Source organism: Octopus bimaculoides, chromosome 14, assembly GCF_046866305.1.
Source record: "Octopus bimaculoides isolate indiv1 chromosome 14, ASM4686630v1, whole genome shotgun sequence".
In the NCBI taxonomy this organism is placed as follows: domain Eukaryota; kingdom Metazoa; phylum Mollusca; class Cephalopoda; order Octopoda; family Octopodidae; genus Octopus; species Octopus bimaculoides.
Genome location: NC_142941.1, coordinates 41,734,310 through 41,753,369, shown reverse-complemented (window position 1 = coordinate 41,753,369; position 19,060 = coordinate 41,734,310). Strand labels below are relative to the sequence as shown.

Here is a 19,060-nt window from a genome sequence, read left to right as displayed (position 1 = left end):
TAGTTTCAATGAAATGATAGAATGTATTCAAATATCTAAATAATTCTATGACTTTAGAATATTGATTATCATCCATTTTGGATAGAAATATTAAGGAAGTTATAGCTCAATGAAGAATGCTGTTGATTGGTAGATACAGAATTTCAGAAATATTCTTTTAAATTTCAAGCTGAGAATTAAGCAGGTACAAGGAAAGTAAGATATCTGAGAAGCTATTTACGTAGAGAGTAGCTTTCTTTTCCCATTAACCCGAAAACCCGTAATTGAAAAACATCTTTTGAATAGGATTAGGATGGAATCTTAGCCAACCAATTGAATAAGTGTAGAAATTCATGTTAATTATATTTTGACAATAAAATGTTTTTCATAAAAATATTTTCTGGAATATGTTGTGAAATGTTCAAACTTCATAGAATAACTAGTGATTATTATCTTTCATACACATGAAAAGACATTATTACAGAATAAATATCAAATGGAAAATATAATTATACCCAGTGTAAAATTTGATACTAATTAATGTAAACAAATAAATATACATATAATTTCTTTTCTACTGCTATTTTGAGAAATTTAACCATGAAAATGGCAACTCCCAAATTGGTAAATAACCAGCACTTATATTTCCAGATGGAAAAATTACTGGACTATCCAATTCGTAGGTCTTGAGGTGAGATTTGCTGCAAATATTTTAGAGTTTAGTCACAGGTAAACCCTGATCAAAAAGACCAACTGATCATAGTAATTCCAACTATGATCAACTCATCCTTACATTATTTAACTTCTGTGAAGGCAGTGAGCTGGCAGAATTGTTAGCATGCTGGGCGAAATGCTTAGCAGTATTTCGTCTGTCTTTACAGTCTGAGTTCAAATTCTGCTGAGGTCGACTTTGCCTTTATCCTTTTGGGGTCGATAAATTAAGTAACAGTTGCGTACTGGGGTCGATCTAATCGACTGGCCTCCTCCCCCCAAATTTTGGGTCTTGTGCCTATAGCAGAAAGGATTATTTAACTTTCGTCATTTTCAAAGGACTACATTATTTAACATGTCCTGTCTTTTTTAAGCAAGCAAGGTGGTATTTTAGGTAGATTTTATTGCTATTTCTAGTCACTCAAATAACCGCATAAAGGCTCCCTTATTGGCTTTTTGTGTGTTCAAGCAATGTAGTTAGTTCTATGATTCTGAGTTTACTTGTAAGGAATGTAAGCAATATTAATTTAATTCAAGATATTATTTAATAGAAGACAGAGAGGCTTATTTCTGATCAGCTTTGAAAAACCTGGAACAAACCAAGAGCTTAGCACTGGTCCTTTTAAATGAATTTTCACTTTGGAAGAGCCATTGTAATTGGATTTGTGCAGCCATAATTTTCAAAATTATTTGAAGAATAATTTGATGGTAAAGCCATATTTCATCGAAGTTTTAAAATTCTGATTCAACTTCTATGTTGATTTAACATTTTGTAATTTAAAAAATTTAAATGCAAGTATAAGTAGACTACGTAATTATATTTTCAATTAAGGTGATAAGCTGGCAGAATTGTTACTGTGCTGGACAAAATGCTTAACGGCATCTCATCTGTCTTCACATTCTGAGTTCAACTTCCACCAAGGTCGACTCAGCTTTTGGGGTCCATGAAATAAGTACCAATTACACACAAGGGTTGATATAATTGACTAACCCTACCCCCAAAATTGCAATCTTGTGCCTATAGAAAAAAAGAATAATATTTTTATTAGTCAGTGATGAAGAAAGTTTGGCCATGACCTTCACAGCAGGCCTTTCCATGCTGGAGACACTAATTCAGCTGATGCCCAAACTCAGCATATTGCAGTTGGCTAGAGACATCAGCAATTTAATCCACATGCTTGCTACAGAGTAAACTCTACTAAACAAACAAGTCATGGTATGAAAACCAGGCAGAATTTAGGCCTGTTACCCCAAAGCTGATCACTGTGATAGATTGGTATTGAGATAACTGGTGTCAAGTAGTTTCTGAAAGCACAAATATTTCCTTGAATCATTTCAGTCCACCAGTTAGGCAATATTATCATTATTATCATTAATGACTTGTAGGTAACAAGTCATTAGTATTTATGTACCAGCTTCCAAGAATGTGTTTAATATGTAAAACTGGTATATTCAATAACCATACACCTCTGTATATAGTGACTATTTAAGCAACATATTCGAGGATGATTAACGGTTTAAGGCTTAGATGAGTGCTGATGAAAGAGTAACCCCTACCACCACCACCAAAAAGAAAAAGGCCTATACGTCCATTACCCATTTTTCATCTTTGATCTCATTGTTTGTTTACATCTGACTTCTTGTATACAAAATATCATAACAAAAATCAGTGCTGGCTATAATTTCTATAGGATATCAGTAGAAATAACCTTAACAAGTAATATTCTCTCCTTTTCTACTCAAGGCACAAGGTTCAAAATTTTGGGAGGAGGGGCCAGTCGATTAGATCGACCCCAGTATGCAACTGGTACTTAATTTATCGACCCCGAAAGGATGAAATGCAAAGTCAACCTCGGCAGAATTTGAACTCAGAACATAAAGACATAAGCATTTCACCTTACATGCTAACATTTCTGCCAGCTTGCCACCTTAAAATCTTCCCTACTCTAGGCACAAGGCCCAAAATTTTGGGGGAGAGGGCCAGTCAATCAGAACATAAAGACAGACGAAATACCACTAAGCTTTTCACCTGGCGTGCTAACTTAAAAAGTAATATTATTATCATTGTCACCATTTAATGGTCATTTTCCTTCTTTTATTCTGCTTTATAATGAGCTCTAGAAGAAAACCCAAGAATATTTTTAGAAAAAAAAGTCAATGAATTTCATTTTAAAACGTCTAATAACAAATTGTAATATTTTCATAAAAGTAACTCAAGAATTTCTCAATCTCCTTCAGTACATTTACACTTGAATTCATCTTTTAGATTCTCAAGCTTGTCTCCTAATCAATATTAAGGTAGTGATTTGGGATGAAGACACTTGATTCTCACAGTTGAAAATAGAACCAGAGGACTATGCCAAGCTCCAGCGTCTGCTTTAGCATGGTTTCCACAGCTTGATGTCCTTCCCAATGGCTAATCACTTTAAAGAGGACACTGAGTGCTTTTTACATGCAAATGAAACCACCAAGTGACTTTTAAGACAATCCCTCTCAGCTGAGCTGGGATGTAGTTTTGAAGGAGGTGACCTATGCTGGGTAATGAGGGTTAAAGTATGTTTGAGGGACAAGAATAGGTGTGTTACAATAGTGGAGATACTAGGCCATACAAAACTATATATGGCCTTATACAGCATTTCTCGAACAACCAAATAATAACTTTGAACCCTTGTAACATTTAAACTGACCATATCCGGCAAAAATAATCTACGTGTTTTATCATCAAACCAACCAGATCTGGCCTCTCACACTTACCCTACAATATTATTTTGAAAATAAGCAACTACATCATTGAAATCTCAAAGCTACAAAGTATTGCAGGATAAATTAAAAACAATGAGTATAAATAGGCTTTACATTTAACAGAGAAATTTGAATGCTGAAGGATTAAACCCACATGAATGTCTTTGAGAAATTATCTTGATTTCTTGATATTAATAAGAAGACAAAGACACCAACATAGTTGTATGATTAAGAAGTTTGCTTCCCAACTACATGGTTTCACATTCAGACACCTCATTCAGGTGTCTTCTACTATAGCTCCAGGCTAAATGGAATCTGAAAGAAATTTTGTCATATATATTGGGTCATCCTATAAAAAATGCATTTTTTTAATACCTCTTTTATTTTTCAAAATTAAGATAAACAAAGTTCTTTTTCATCTAAAATATACTCTCCTTCATTTTCTACAATGCTCTTCCATCTATTTGATAGACTTGCAAGGCCCCACTTCCAAAATTCACTTGTCTATGACGAAAAATACTCCTCCAGTACTCTTCTAACCTCATCTACAGATTTCATATTTTTTCTGTCCAAATGATTTTGAAGACTGTGGAATAAATGATAATCAGATGAGGCAATGTCCAGCGAATATGATGGGTAGGATATCGTTTCCCATTCAAACTGCTCCAGCCTTTGGAATGTCATCCTTGCTGTATGTGGCCAAGCATTATCCTGATGGAAGAACACCTTTTGTCTTGAAAGCAAAGATGGTCATTTTCAGATGGCACGCAGGTGTCGATGAATGGTTGAACGACCAAATCGAAGCTTCTTTGCCAGTTCCTCAGCGGTTACATTGGCATTTTGTTCCACCAGGCTTTGCAAGATGTCCTCACTGAGGCTCATCTTCTAGGCTGTAGTTTCTGACTCAGAATTTCTGGAACCACTGTTGACACTGGCTTATGCTCATTATCCGATTCCCATATACTGCATTAATATTTCTCATACTTTCCATTGTATTGTTGCCCTTATTGAACTCATAAAGCAAAATATGCTGAATGCACTCCTTTGTCACTTCCATTAAAGCTTTGAAAAAATAACTGTTAAAATCGAATTGCACTCTTCAAAACTTGCACTAAGAATAAGCACAAGGTAAAATTACTATCTGCTTTTATGGCAAGTTGATGCAAGTAGTTTATTCCATCCACCTCCGACTTTTAGTTTATGCAATTGAAAAACTCGCATTATTTATGGGATGACCCTATATGTATGTGTGTGTGTGTGTGTCTGCACATGTGTGCGTGTATGTATATGTATGTGCATGTGTGTATATGTTTCTGTCTTCTTGTCTTGACATCACATAATCGGTCTAATATTCTGCAAAAAGATGTCTGACAACGGGGATATATAAACATGCTCAGAAACAGGTAAGGGCTGGCAACAAGAAGGGTATCTGGCCGTAGAAAATCTGCCTCAGTCAATTCCATCCAACCCAGGCAAGCTTGGAAACGTGGACATTAAATAACGATGATGAAGACAAACTGGAGTTTGCATCCAAACAACTTTTCTTTCTTTGCCATGGCATTGACTTAAATTGTTTGAAACCATCTTAATTATATGAAGCTTCAATATGTTCACCCATTTTAAATCTTCACGGCCTCCCTGTATGGGAAACTCTGGCTTAGTCATCTACACCTTCAATAAATATAAACCTGTCTCAGTTTGTACAGTTAAAAAATTACTGCAATGATATAGATGGCTAACTTCTACTAAGCCTGCAGATAAAATATCTACAAAGTTTTCAGGAGAAAATATAGTAGTGTTCTATTACCATCTCTTGTTTCATAAGAGATCTTAAACTCACACACACATCTATATTCATACACATATATATGTATACACACATACACACAAGCACATACATCTCTCTCTCTCTCTTTCTCTCGCTTTCTCTCTCTTTGCATAATACATATATGTATGTATGTATATATATATATATATATATATATATATATATATATATATATATATACATAGGTATACGTACGAATATATGTATGCAGTGGTTTTACTGTTTACAGAATTAAGGTTTCAAGTGCCTTCATCCCAAAACATTACCCAAGATTGGTGAGGAGATGTATAAACCATTAACGTTTGCTCATTCAGTACCTTCCTGATCGTCCTTGGCTTTCATACTATAGAAACACTGCCAAAACATTTAGGTTGTGAATCTAAAAGATGAATTCAAATGTAAATGTATTGAACAAGATTCCTTTCAATGACAAATTCTTCAGTTAGCTTTAATTAAATATTACAATTTATTATTAGATATTTCGAAATGGAATTCATTGATTTTTTTTTCCTTCTGAAAGTATTCATGTGTTTTCTTCAAGTGCTCATCTTCGAGTAGACTGAGTAACATTTGGACAAAGCTTTTCCCTTTATTTTTACTTTGATATTTAACATCAATGACAAAATTTACCATGTTACCCAGTAGAATTTGTAAAATGTTATCTAAAATCAATAGATTTAATCTCATTCAATGCATATAGACATGGTATTATTTCAAATGCAAATATCTAATTTCTTTAGATTTCTTTCTTTCTCATGTGATAATCTATTGAATAAACTGGTTTGAGAAAACAGTCAAGGGAAAGTAAATGACAACTTAACTTACTAATCCTACCACGAGTCAGTAAATATATAGGCAGAGATAAAATGTTTGAGCTGATAAAGTGGTAAGAGGTTGGATTACTTGTTTTAAAAGACAGGGCTTCAAATACCCCGCTAGTACTTTATTGTCTTTGGAAAATCACTTAATTGGCTAATATTTCTTAACCATTGGAAAAAGTTCCCATATGATTGAGTATCAGAAGATAAAGAGCAATCCCATAACATTTCCAAAACCTTTAAGACTGGTGGGACAAAGTAAAGAATTATTCCCAGACTGGAGATCTTACCCAAATGCTTGAAACAAAGTACAATCTACTAAAAGCATTCAATAGCCAGGTGCTAGCATTAAGTTAAGAGACACTTCTAGCAGTCTTCCCCAGTTTCCATATATTAAAACGGTAGACTGGCTGGGGCATTAAATGAACAAGTAGAATAAATTACAATATTTATTCTGGCTGTGCTCTAAGTTTAAGTACCCTTCATCTTTTTGGGATCCTTTAAAATGTACTGAGCCAGATTGGCAGAACAATAAGAATATCAGACCAGATGCCTTGTGATATTTATTTTGGCACATTCTGTTCTGAGTTCAAATCCTGCTTTGGCTTACATGGATAGTAGGCTTAATCCATGACATAGTTTTAACATCGCCACCTGGCCCCCTTCAGCAACACTCTCTTACAAACATTTGAGCAAAGCCTCCAGTTTAAGAATACATTTAAAAGTCTTAGAGTCCCTGTAATGGATCATCAACACTAAATTTCTTGACTAAAAGATAAAAGAGAATTTCCTTTATAAGATAGGTTGGCCAAAGGCTATAGTAAAAAGTACTCTCTCAAGGTGCTGTGCAGTGGGACTGAAACCAAACCTGCACATTTGTATAGGGAACTTCTTAACCAACCAGCTATGTAAACACCCATTCTTATTCCATGTATAATTAACACTCTGAAGTAAAAAATATAAATAAACCTTCAAAATGGTGCTTTAATTTTATAAATATGACATAATCTATTCACAGAATATATAGTAGCTTAAGCATTTTTTTCAAATTAATGTTATTTTATGAGCCTATGAAGCACAATAGTTTTGAGGTTAAGATAACTACAATAGATTTCTGAGTTCAAATCTTATAATCATAAATATTGTGCTGTTTGTGTGAACAGAATATGCATTTTTACTTACTTTAGTGTACCTGGTTGGTGACAGAGTCCACTAAAATTTCACGAATAAGTGATTAGCATTAGAAAGTGTATGCAAATATAAAACTAACTTTTGAAGCAATATTATTATCTGCTAATTGTCAAACACTATCTCACCAAGATAGCCGCTAGAAAATATATAAAGAATAAAATATTTGAAGAGAGTGTTAGAGACTTTAACAAAGTTTTGTGAGTAAAATGAAGAATTTCAGTTGCAATTTAATTTAAAATATTTTATTCCAGAAGTCATCTGTAGGATTTATTAAATTTGGACAAACAAAAAATTAAAAAATTAAAATTTATTTAATTCTCTCAAGAACAATTTAAGATATTTATAAATAGAAAAATCTTTTCTTTCTTTAAAAACTATATTGGTTGGCTAAGATGACCAGAATTCCTTCTCACTTCCAATATTCAAAGAAAATAAAACAAAAAATATCTTTTTCCTTTTTACTCTGTAATTTCCAAGCCTTTAGGCTACATTCTAGAAAGAAAAGAAAATAAACAAAACAAAAAAATCTATGAAGAATGATATGTTTTATTGTCAGAGAAAAAAGTCAAGTCAATATAAACATCTACATCATGGTGTCCCTAATTTAAGGTACAAGGCTAAGAGGAGGACTCTGTCAATACCAAGGATCCCAGCACTAGACTACTATTTTATTATGAAACCCAGGGAGATGAAAAGCAATGTTGATCTCAGTGGGAATTGAACTCAGAATCTAAAGAGCAGAGAAAAACACTGCAAAATATTTTTTGTAATGTTCTAATGATTTTGCCAGACTGCAAATAAATGTGACTAATAAAAATGTAGTTTTTAATTTGGGCACAAGGCCAACAGTGTTAATGGGAGGGATAAGTCAATACCATCATCTCCAATACTTGCTCCGTACTTTATATTATAAACCCTGAAAGGATGAAAGATAAAGTTGACCTCAGCAGGATTTGAACTCAGAACTTAACGAATCAGAAAAAATATTGAAATAATAATAATTGTTTATACTCAAGGTCCAAGGCCAGCAGTTTTGAGGAATTGGGTTAATTGTTAACATCATCAGCAATTCTTGAGTAGAACTTTATGATTATCAGTGGTCTCAAAATGTAAATATTTGGAGCAAATACTACAAAGCATTTTGTCTGATGTCAAACCACTGTCTTTAGAACAATAATTCTGATTTCTGACTTAGCCCAGTAATTTTGAAGGCATGTTTAATTGATTACATCAAACCCAGTAGCAGATAGGTACTTTATTTTATAAATATTGGAGGGATGGAAGGTAAGTTAAACCTGTAGGATGTGAATACAGAATATGAAGAATAAAAAAATACCCTAAGCCGTTCTGTCCAATTCTCTATTGATTCTGCCATTTTATCACTCTATAGGAGGATGATAATAATGATTATGAAGATGATAATGATGATGATCCTTTCTACTATAGGCAAAAGTCTTGAAATTTAATGGGAGGGAGACAGTCAATTATATCAACCCCAGTGCTCAACTGATATTTATTTCATCAACCTCAAAAGAATGAAAGGCGAAGTTGACCTCAGCAGAATTTGAACTCAAAACATAAAGATGGACAAAATGCAGTGAAATAATTTGTCTGGTGTGATAACAATTCTACCAACCCACTGCCTTAATAATGATAATAATAATAATAATAATCCTTTCTACTATAGGTACAAGGCCTGAAATGTTTGGGGAGTGGATAAGTTAATTACATTGAACTCCAGTGTTTCACTGGCCCTTAATTTATCGACCCTGAAAGGATGAAAGGCAAAGTCAACTTTGGAGGAATTTAAACTCAAACTATAAAGACGGACAAAATACCTCTAAGCATTTCGTCCAGCACTCTAACGATTCTGCCAGCTCAACACCTTAATTCTAATAATAACGATAGTAATGATAAAGCTGTGGTACTGAGCAGAGTATTTGCTGTAGCCCATCTTTTATACCAAGACAAAGCGATGTACATGATAACATTCAAATCAGTTAAGATCAGAAGTCATGAGATTATCATTTTTACTACTACTACTACTATTATTATTATTATTATTATTATTATTTCATGAAAACTCTCAGCTTATTTTGGTGGGTCAGCTGCCCACAGCCTACAGACTAAGGTAGCACTTGTTAATTGAACCCTCTGACACAAGAAATTTATAGGTTGAGAATAAATCAATTAAATCAACCCCAGTCCTTGAATGGTACTCTAGTTTATGGATGCCAAAGGGATATAAGGTGAGATTTGAACTGAGAATGCAAAGATCTGCAGCAAATACCACAGGTATTTTGTCCAATGGACCAATGATTCAACCATTCCATCACCATAGTAATAATAGTATTAATGGTTTCAAATTTTGCCACCAGGACAGCCATTTTTGGGGAGGGGACGAGTAAATTGCTTCGACCCCAGTGTTTCACTGGTACTTAATTTATCGACCCTGAAAGGATGAAAGGCAAAGTCAACCTCAGCAGAATTTGAACTCAGATTGAAGCACCAGGGGAAATACCACTAAGCATTTCATCCTGTGTACTACCAATTTTGTCAGTTCACCATCTTTTAATAATAATAATAATAATAATAATAACAATAATAATAATAATCATAAACAAACCTTCTTCAGGGACCTTTTGAGTGGGATGGGCTACACAACCTGAAGAAAATTCTAACTGGACCCCACCTGCTAGGTCATGTGCTGTTTACCTTGATATAAGATCATCATGTCGTGCATATATGGTTGTGATGCATATGCCTGGTGTACCCATATCAGACGGGTAGTCATGATGGGTATATTGGGCTTTGTATAATTGTACCCCAGTGTCACTTTGATGGCATGCACTACTCTCTCACTCAGTAATAATAATAATAGTTGCTTTATTGGTTTATAAGTGCTAAAAAAGCATTTAGAACAATACAAATACAAAAGAAAAAAGGGATTCACATATCAAGTGTAAACAATAAAAACAGAAGAAGCTAACAAAAAAACTGATAACAACAGAAGTCCCAAATAGGAGGGGGTACCAGCCAAGGAACCTCACCAGTCTTGGATGGACCCAATCACCAAGAACACACCAGGGAAGCACTCTTGTGCCATTTGTTGCCCCCAGCCTACAGGTGCAGGCTCAGAGTAAGTTTATGTTTGGAATATCTCAGTATATATCATCATCATCATCATTTAATGTCCGTTTTCCATGCTGGCATGGGTTGGATGGTTTGACCAGGGCTGGCAAGCTGGAGAGCTGAACTAGGTTTCGGTCTGATTTGGCATGGTTTCTTTAGATGGAGACTCTTCCTCACACCAACCAATTTATAAAATATGCTGGGTGGTTTAACATGGCACCATATGAGTGTTTTTTCTATGCTACCAGTACAGAACTCTTGGGAGAGTGGCCTTAACACTTCTGCTGTGGAGTACATATGTGTGTGTGTATCAACAGTATAAACCCCAAGTATATATATATATATATATATATATATATATAAGGATAGACAGATAGATAGATGAATAGATAGATAGATATTACCTTCCAATAATATTAGTATTCTATCGTTACAATTTGCACATTGTTGGTAGATTAAATTCATTCTTCAATTACTGATTAAGTATTTTGTTGCTTAATCTAATATTAAGTAAATCTACATGTTTATATTTTAAAGTAAGCATGGATGAAAACACAAAGAATATATGAATAAAAATTTACATCAGGTAGTTACTTCTGATTATTCAAAGTATAAACTGTTAGCTATAAAATATATAAACTTCTGCAAGCACTAGAAGTGAAAATGTCAACACAGCTTAAAGTAGAAATTCTACAAAATATGAATTAAAAGCTCTAATTTAGATATCATTGCATGAACCTGATTTTAAATATTATCTTAGTTGCTTAAAGAGCGGGAACAGTAATAGTAAGTTTTAGCAGTAATAGTGATTTTAGTAATAAAATGATAATTAAAATCAGTTGTTTTGTAAATAGCACAACTAAAATATTTAACTGCAAGAAGAAAATATTATGCATTTGGCATCTCACATTTCACTTTTTTTTAAATTCTTTTTTGTAATGGACAGATGAGTGTTAAAAAGACAGCTGGGATATCAGGCAGTCTGAAAGATAGGAAAACTGCAGTTAATTCCCCTTACCGCTCTAGTGAAATGTCTACGGTATCTTGTGCTGATGGTAGACATGGCTGGAGTGAGGGAGACACAGGATACTATGAAGAACTTCCAGGTATGTAATGAGGGAAAAAAATGAGATGCTAGAAAAAGTATTCATTAACAATTATAAATGATATTTGTAGGTGAATTAATTTCTTTCATATTAGATGAACTTGCTTAACAATAGCATGAAATATCATGGATACTTAATGCTATTATCACAAATCACTTAAATTCAGTTCCAAAAATCTCATTAATCAGCTCTTATCATAAACATTTCTAGCCGCTGTCATCATCAATGATTGATTTTTTTTTTTTGTCTTATTTTTTATTTATTGTCATTATTATTATTATTATTATTATTATTACAATTATCATTATTATCATTTTGGTTTTGTTATGTGAGTTTGTTTATTATGTGGAAAATCAAAAATCTTGATGTGGACAAAGCAACAATTTAGAAATATAAATTTTCTGACTGTTAATTAGTGTTATGTTCTTTAGTTAACTACAACCACTTATTATTATATATTTCCTATTCAAGTCGTATAACCTACTATTAAACTACCAAAATCTATTGTGCAGAGTTTCTTTGTGTCAGCTAAAAGTAGTCAAATACAAGGCTACCTAATTAGTTGGTTGGACAATATAAAAGATCAGAATTCTATTGCCTCGAGAGCATAGCATTGCATAGTAGCATTTTGGCTGAAACAGTGATTAATTTATTTGGGAAAAGCCTTCTATTAATCAAACAACATGGTATTAGAGTATTGAAGGGATTTACCAAAAGAGACAACTGTCTTCTTGTAAATCAAGACTGGACAACCGCCAATTGTGAATCTATTATTAAATGAAGAGAATAAATGTTTGAACTTTAGACAAATTGGTAATGCCTTGACTTACACAAATAGTCAGCACCGTAATTTCATTCTATATCTAACTAACTACCCATTGCTATTGCAGAACGTATGTTGGTGTGTTTTCTTGTGTGTTGTCCAAGTTGTTCAATAATATTGTCCTTATATTGATTGTATGACAAGTTCCCCAAACAAAATAAGATGTCTCAATTGTATATACATACACGTACATGCATACACACACACACACACACATATACATGTGTATATAAATCTATATATATATATATATATGTGTGTGTACATATAAATATACATATATGTACATACATGTATACATATATGTATACATCAGCATATATATATATATATATATATATATATATATGAAAAATGAGTAGAGATGGCTTTTGGTGGGGATTTTTTTTTATTTTGATAATAATGTTTATAGTGAGTTTCTAATGTTTACTCACTGAAATAATGTTTACACACTGTAAACATGATTAATAAAATAAAAATTATTCCCCCAAACCCCACCCCTACTCATTTTTCAAATATGTAATACTGTACCTAGAACTTTCTTTTCATTACTCTATAACTATATATGTGTATGTATGAATGCATATATGTATGTATGCTTGCATACATACACATATCTATGTATATATAGTATATATATATATATATAAATATTTATAGTATACATTATATATATAGCATATATCTTATATACATATCGTATATATATGTATGTATATATATATATATATATATATATATATATATAAATATATATACATATAGGTGCAGGAGTGGCTGTGTGGTAAGTAGCTTGCTTACCAACCACATGATTCTGGGTTCAGTCCCACTGCGTTGCACCTTGGGCAAGTGTCTTCTACTATAGCCTCAGGCCGACCAAAGCCTTGTGAGTGGATTTGGTAGACGGAAACTGAAAGAAGCCCGTCGTATATATGTGTGTATATATATATATATATATATATATATATATATATATATGTGTGTGTGTGTCTGTGTGTGTGTTTGTGTGTCTGTGTTTGTCCCCACAACATCGCTTGACAACCGATGCTGGTGTGTTTACGTCCCCGTAACTTACCGGTTCGGCAAAAGAGACCGATAGAATAAGTACTAGGCTTACAAAAGAATAAGTCCTGGGGTCGATTTTCTCTCGACTAAAGGCGGTGCTCCAGCATGGCCGCAGTCAAATGACTGAAACAAGTAAAAGAGATATAAAAGAGATATATATACATATACACACACACACACACACATATATATATATACACACACACATATACATATATATGAGTATATTGTAGTTATTAGAAAAGGATTGTGACTGTTTTCACCTTTGTTGTCATTGTTAATGTTGTAACAGTTTCGTTTTTCTTTGTTTTCTTTTTGTTAACTGGTGTGAAATTTGGTATGAAATGTCCCTTTATTTTGTTGTTGCTTTTAAGTTTATCATTTTTCTTCTTATTATTATTATCATTATTATTATGGAAGACAGGCTCAAGTGACAATTCTCTCGGGAGCTTGTATCATCAATGGGAAATTCATATTTGAGTCATAGTGTATAAGTTACTAATTGCATAAACCATTAGAAACTAATACTGGAAAGAAAGGAAGTAATTATGTTTGTGCAGGAAATAATTATAATTATTTGAATAAATTCTGTAGTTAAGCGATTTTATATACAAATAGATGTTTAAAATTTATTAGACGCCAATTATGAAAAATAACAATTTTCTGTAAACAAATTGTATACAGACCAATTACAAACAGTTATTATGTAAACAACTTTTGATTGTAAGGATATCAACTAGTAATGATTTTAAATGGATTTTAATTGATTTGATACTATAAGTTACATCAGCTGAGTGGTGTACACAAAACAGCCTATACAGTATTACATTACAATTGTATTTCAGTTATTCACCACTGAATTTTCTTAAGAAGTGAGAATCACAAACATTTACAAAATATCGGCTGCAATCAATTTAATTTGCATTTATTTTTAATTAAACTTTCTAAATATTTATTTTACTAATGTCATTAGTCATTTTTTTCCTCCATCATCCAACTGATAGAATGTTGAATGCTTGGTTAAATGAAGGTGCATGGGTGAGTATTAGAAGACTGAGTTCAATTTGTGCGGGCTCATCATAATCATAGTTTCTTGTCTCTATATTCTCTTTATCTTGGACATATACTGTCTAGTTGCTCATGTATGGCTTGTCCCACTTCATTTACAGCATTAAACAGCTGAGAGGCATCACCACCAGTGGCTATGGATGCTAATCTATTGCAAATTTTGCTCATAGAAATCAATTATATTATATTTTGAAAATTTTTCTTAACTTATTTATTTTATTCGTCAAGTTACAACAGAAGCAGCTTTGCATTCAAAGCAGAGGCCATTCTGTTGCACCATCTAAAGCCATCTTTCTACAAGTTCTTTGACCCAATGCTGATTCCAGTTCTTGTTCTTTGAGGTGGAGAGCTCCTTCACTGAAGTTTCTTTTTGTTTTTCCTTTTCTTTTTTTCAGGAAAATTTCATCTAAGACTAGATTATCAAAGGTAGCTTTGTTTGTTTCAGAGAATAGGGTGTAATGTGAAGGACATTCAGCCTTTAGGTTTAGTGACCCCACAGTGGGGTGCCACTGTTGTTTCAAAGTAGATATTCCTCAATGAGCAAAGACAATGATTCAGTTTCAGTTTTGTTTAAAAATGCAATGATTTGTAGGATTTGCATGTGGTTCCACATTTTGTTTGGTGAGAAATACTGTGGATTACATCAACCTCAATATTTGACTAGTACTTTATTTTACCAAGCTCAGAAAAATGTAAAGTTGAACCTAATGTCATTTGAATTCAGATTGGGAAGAGCCAAAACTAAATATCACAGTACAATTTTTCTATTGCTCTAACTATTCTGTCATTCCTCTGATATGTCAAACCCAGTAACTAACTGGTATTTTATTTATTCTGGAAATATAGTCAACCACATAGGTATTTGAATTTAGAATGAAAAGGGATGTTGCTAAATACGACATGCTATTTAGTCAGATGGTCTACTGATTCAGCCAACCTATTCAGTAGTACAGCTGGGTGGGGGGATGAGGGAAGGGACTACCCCAGGTGATATTTTTATTGGGGTTGCACTTTTGGCTCTGCTGTATAAGTCTGCTATAGGCATGTGGAGGCCCAGTGGGATGAGGTGGCAAACTCAATGGCTATCCCAGGTGGCATGCACTCTTGCTACACCACTGAATCTTTTGCCAATTGGCAGCAAAGTAGCAAAATCTTCAGACGATTAGTAGAAGTATCTTGTTATTTATCCTACTTGGCTCTTTGTCCTCTAAGTTCAAACCCTGCTGAGATCAGTTTTGACTTTCACACTTCCTAGGTCAATAAACAAAGTACTAGTACAGAGGAGTTGACTTGCTGAATCATTAGAGTATTAGATGAGTTACCTTGTATCGTTTGCTATGAGTCATTGCATTCTGAGTTCAAATCCTACAGTGGCCTAATTGGGAAGTACAATTAATCTATCACCCAGTTTAGCATCATCACCACCCAGGCCTTGGTTGCCTTTAGCTACATTCATCCTGAAGCAAGCAATGAGGCTAGATCTCTGCTTTGAGGATGTATAGCTCACGCCTCCAACCAGACATGGAAGCCCTGTGAAAGGTTGCACATACTCCCTTTCTCTTGACTAAATGATGAATGAAAAAAGATCAATAGTATCCATTATCTTCATCATCGTCGTCATCATCATCATCGTTGTTGTTGTCATAGTTGCCATCATTGTTTTAACATCCGCTTTTCCATGTTTGTATGGGTAGGACAGTGCTTACTGAGCCAGATTTTCTATGGCCAGCTGCCCTTCTTATTACCAAATCTCACTTGTTTACAAGATTCGTAATATTTGCCCATGACCAGACAAAAGTTTGATACATAAGAAACATTCTTGATACATATCGTGGAGTTTATTAATTTTACTCCATTGCTACTCAGAGTTTCCTGCTATGTGCAATCTTTCAGATCACAACATGCACACACATGACTTGAAAGCAGTACCTAGTTTCAATAAGTATAAATGGCCTTTATTGTCTATTCAGACAAGTAGTAAATTTGGCCTAAATATAGCACATAGACAAGTTTGTTATGTATTGTTTACTGGCATTTCTTTTATACAATCTAAATTTTTTTGTGCTCCTTTATGTTTTAAGAGAGCAACATGCTGATTAAATTGATTCCATTTGATGTGATAACATTATCCTCTTAAGTGTTTTTTTTATCCTTTGAGCTTGATTTTGTCAGAAATTGATGGTGCATAGCTCCAATCTTGGGGTAGTTTTTTTTTTTAAGTGAATATTTATTTAATTTTAAATGTTTATACCCCATTATTCAAGTGATATACCACCTGAATATATATACATGTATATGTATATACATACATACATGTATGCATAGGTAGTGTTGTTTCCAAACTATAAAAAATATATACAATAGACCATTCAAAGGGACATTGAAAAGGTAATCACAGTAATGAAGACACTTGATGCCATTCTTTTTAACATTCTTCCCCTCTTTTGCTTTGGTTTTCATGATGTCATGATTGATTTAGGAAAACTAAAAGAGACAGCAATGCACCAGTTAGGATTTTACAGAATGTGTGGAAGATAATGACTTTTTGTGTATTTGAGTGGAATACTTTGTGGACCTAAGAACAAACAAAGAGAAACAAACTTTAAATCTTTTGATACCAATTTGTCTTAACACTGTTGTCTTTGACTTAACAATTCAAAATCTTTCATTTTGAAGTGTTTGTATTTAAATTAAAACTGTCCACCATAATTTTACATAAGAACCTTTTGTTAAGTTATGTTTTTTATTTCTTTATTGCCCACAAGGGGCTAAACATAGAGGGGACAAACAAGGACAGACAAAGGGATTAAGTCAATTACATCGATCCCAGTGCGTAACTGGTACTTAATTTATCGACTCCCGAAAGGATGAAAGGTAAAGTCGACCTCGGCAGAATTTGAACTCAGAATATAGCGATGGGCGAAATACCGCTAAGCACTTTGCCCGACGTGCTAATATTTCTGCCAGCTCACCGCCAAACTGTTAAGCTATGTTTCTAAAGTCCTTTTCAGAAAAAACGTTATTTTAATAAAATCCCTCCAAAATTTTGATATTTTTTATATATTTGATATCAATTGAAACATCTGGGCATCATTTTCTATGAGAAATACTATCACAACAGTATTAATATCATCCTAAAAATAATATAAATAAATACTACACATTTATAAACACCAAACTGCGGAAAAGAGAAAAGAAAAGCAAAAAACCCACACACCACATGTGTTGAAACATGAATACATTTAAAATGTATATAGTGTCAAGAGAAGCTGGTTCATAATTACTGTGTCTAGTATAATTTTCTGATGGTCAAAGGCAAGTATGACTTAGAGATTGACAACTAACCTCCTTGTAATTGAATACATTTTGTTTGAAATGTTGTCCTTGTCTTTGAAATGGTACAAGGACTTGCTGTTCTAAAACTGATTTGTAGGTTAGGATACAAAATCCATCAATAAACAAAACACTAACCATTTCCACTCACACCTTTCGTATGGCATATGGGTTACAGTTTGTAACATATTTTACGCTTTAGGATATTTTCAATTTAATCGTCCATCAAACACACTGCAAGGAGAAGTGGTGCTATTTCTCAATATCTCAAGATATATATGTATTGTTTGAACATGCCTTTAATTGTTCACTATGAGTCCAGTGTTGTTCCTCAGGATACCTTCATTTGTTGTTATAGAGCTCTGTGTATCATTGTTTAAGATAGAATGATCAATCAGAAAAGCAGTTCCTGGCACATCTGAAATTACAAGATGGTTGTTTGGATAGGGACTGCAAGAACTAAGATTGATCACTTATGTATTTTTTAGTTGTGTTATTAGTTGCTTTTTAAAGCATTTCAGTTGAGAAGGACGTTACTGCATGTCCTACTGGAAAATGCACAACTAATAATGGTAGAAAAATATTAACTATGTTGGTTTTAAAGTTTATATGGTGGGTTGAACCATATGTTAATTACTTTTATGTGTATATAAATCCTACTGGACTTAGCGATACCTGGGGAGGAGAGGGTGGAGGAAGTATAAGATGGGAAGGGTACTCAGTACTAGGAGTTAGTGGAAGACTGTTGCAAGAATGGGTGGAAAAATCCAGGTGTTTGCCAGTGGAGGTGAGTTCTTGAGGATTTGCAGGTCATTCTCTGAGTAAGGCCTATGGAACCTAGGGCATTACAGGAGTTAGTAGAAGAGCCATACAAACAATGTAGAAGCTACTGAGGAACCATCTAAATAGGTCTGACTGAAAAGGACTGACCCAAAGGATCAGTGGACACTGACCTAGGGCTTGACCAGCCTAGATCAAATCACTGTAGTAGAGTGAATTTGAAAGACAAAAAGACTGTGTGGAAGCCCATGTATGATGTCTTTCTGTCTGTGTTTAGCCCCACCAACACTACTTTACAATTGGTGTTGGTTTGATTACATCCCTATTACTTAGCAGTTCACTAACAGAGACCAATAGAATAAGTACCAGACATATTCTAAAAACAAAAAAATAATTACTCATGTCAATTTGTCCAATTAAACTGTCCAAGGCAGTACCCTAATATGGCTGCAGTCTAATAACGAAATTAAGTAAAAGAAGACAT

General features: G+C 33.6%; 1 protein-coding gene across 2 annotated transcripts in view; it reads left to right on the top strand.

Annotated features, from left to right (window-relative positions):
- LOC106878749 (protocadherin gamma-A11) overlaps positions 1 to 19,060 on the top strand; it is an 87,747-nt gene that overhangs the window by 56,252 nt on the left and 12,435 nt on the right. The window contains exon 3 of one of the 2 annotated variants that reach the window (XM_014928068.3): positions 11,348 to 11,507. The exons of the other annotated variant lie outside the window; for it this stretch is intronic. Coding sequence (XP_014783554.1) covers positions 11,348 to 11,507 — 160 coding nt within the window. The remainder of the gene's footprint in view (positions 1 to 11,347; positions 11,508 to 19,060) is intronic. 2 annotated transcript variants of the gene reach the window in all.